Source organism: Aptenodytes forsteri, unplaced genomic scaffold, assembly GCF_000699145.1.
Source record: "Aptenodytes forsteri isolate BGI_AS27 unplaced genomic scaffold, ASM69914v1 Scaffold33, whole genome shotgun sequence".
In the NCBI taxonomy this organism is placed as follows: Eukaryota; Metazoa; Chordata; class Aves; order Sphenisciformes; family Spheniscidae; genus Aptenodytes; species Aptenodytes forsteri.
Window position 1 is genome coordinate 7845413 of NW_008795037.1, and position 1244 is coordinate 7846656.

The 1244-nt window shown below is 65.5% G+C and overlaps 1 protein-coding gene across 1 annotated transcript in view; it reads left to right on the forward strand.

Annotated features, from left to right (window-relative positions):
• The window catches only part of BCAR1 (BCAR1, Cas family scaffolding protein), a gene marked incomplete at its 3' end in the record, with an annotated part of 13561 nt that extends 12318 nt beyond the window's left edge, over window positions 1-1243 (forward strand). The window contains exons 6-7 of the mRNA XM_019471378.1: window positions 335-424; window positions 788-1243. Of these exons, the coding sequence (XP_019326923.1) occupies window positions 335-424; window positions 788-1243 (546 nt within the window). The remainder of the gene's footprint in view (window positions 1-334; window positions 425-787) is intronic.
• Between the last annotated feature and the right edge of the window lies 1 nt (window position 1244).

Consider the following 1244-nt stretch of genomic DNA (forward strand, 5'->3'; position numbering starts at 1 on the left):
CCCCTGCCCTCCCCGCCCAAGCTGCTGGCCCAGGAGTCGCCCGACGGGCCCTACGAGAACAGCGAGAGCGGCTGGATGGAGGATTACGACTACGTCCATCTCCAGGTGGGCGTGGGCAGGGGGGCTGCTCCCCATGGGTGGGTTTTGTGCCGGTGGCTCCCCGGCACAGGGGCATCGGACAGCTCTGCTGGTGGTGCTTCTGCTACCCACGCCTTGCTTTTACCCTCTGGCTTGAGGACTGCGGGGACCAGGGGTGTCCCAGGGCAGGCGGGGGCTCGCTCCCGGCAAGGCTGGTGTTGCTGACCCCCATGTCACGCCCCTTCCTTCCCTGTAGGGCAAGGAGGAGTTCGAGAAGACCCAGAAGGAGCTGCTGGAGAAAGGCAATATCATCCGGCAGAGCAAGGACCAGCTGGAGCACCAGCAGGTAACGGAGCTGGGGTGGGTGGGTGCTGCTGGGCACAGCTCTTGGGGCGGGCAGCAGGGTTTTGGCTCCTACTCCCCTTGTACTCCCTGCCGCTGGTCTGGACCACAGCCCCCTCTGGTGTGGCTGTCCCCGTGGTGGGTTCTGGCTCACCTCCCATGCCAGTGGAGAGGGGTATCAGCGCCTTGCTCCTGGAGAGGAGCCTGGCATGGCTGTCCTGGGGCTGGCACTGTCCCTTGCTTGTTTTCCCCGGGGCACAGCTGTCACCCGGGGCTGGTGGCCATGGCTACCCGTGCTGGTGGCCCCAGGGAGGGGAGCTGGTGCTGGCTTGATGGCCATCCTGCTTCACGCCCGTCCCTCCCGCAGCTGAAGCAGTTTGAGCGGCTGGAGCAGGAGGTGACGCGCCCCATCGACAACGACCTGTCCAACTGGAGCCCCCCCCAGCACTACGGCCCGGCGCGGGGCGGCGGGGCCCTGTGTCCCGCCGACCGCCAGCTCCTCCTCTTCTACCTGGAGCAGTGCGAGGCCAACCTCACCACGCTCACCAACGCCATCGACGCCTTCTTCACCGCCGTCAGCACCAACCAACCCCCCAAGATCTTCGTGGCCCACAGCAAGTTTGTCATCCTCAGCGCCCACAAGCTCGTCTTCATTGGGGACACGCTGTCCCGCCAGGCCAAGGCCCAGGACGTCCAGCACAAGGTGATGCACTACAGCAACCTCCTCTGCGAGATGCTCAAAGAGATTGTGGTGACCACCAAGGCAGCCGCCCTCCACTACCCTTCTCCCGCCGCCTCTAATGACATGGCAGAGTGTGTCACGG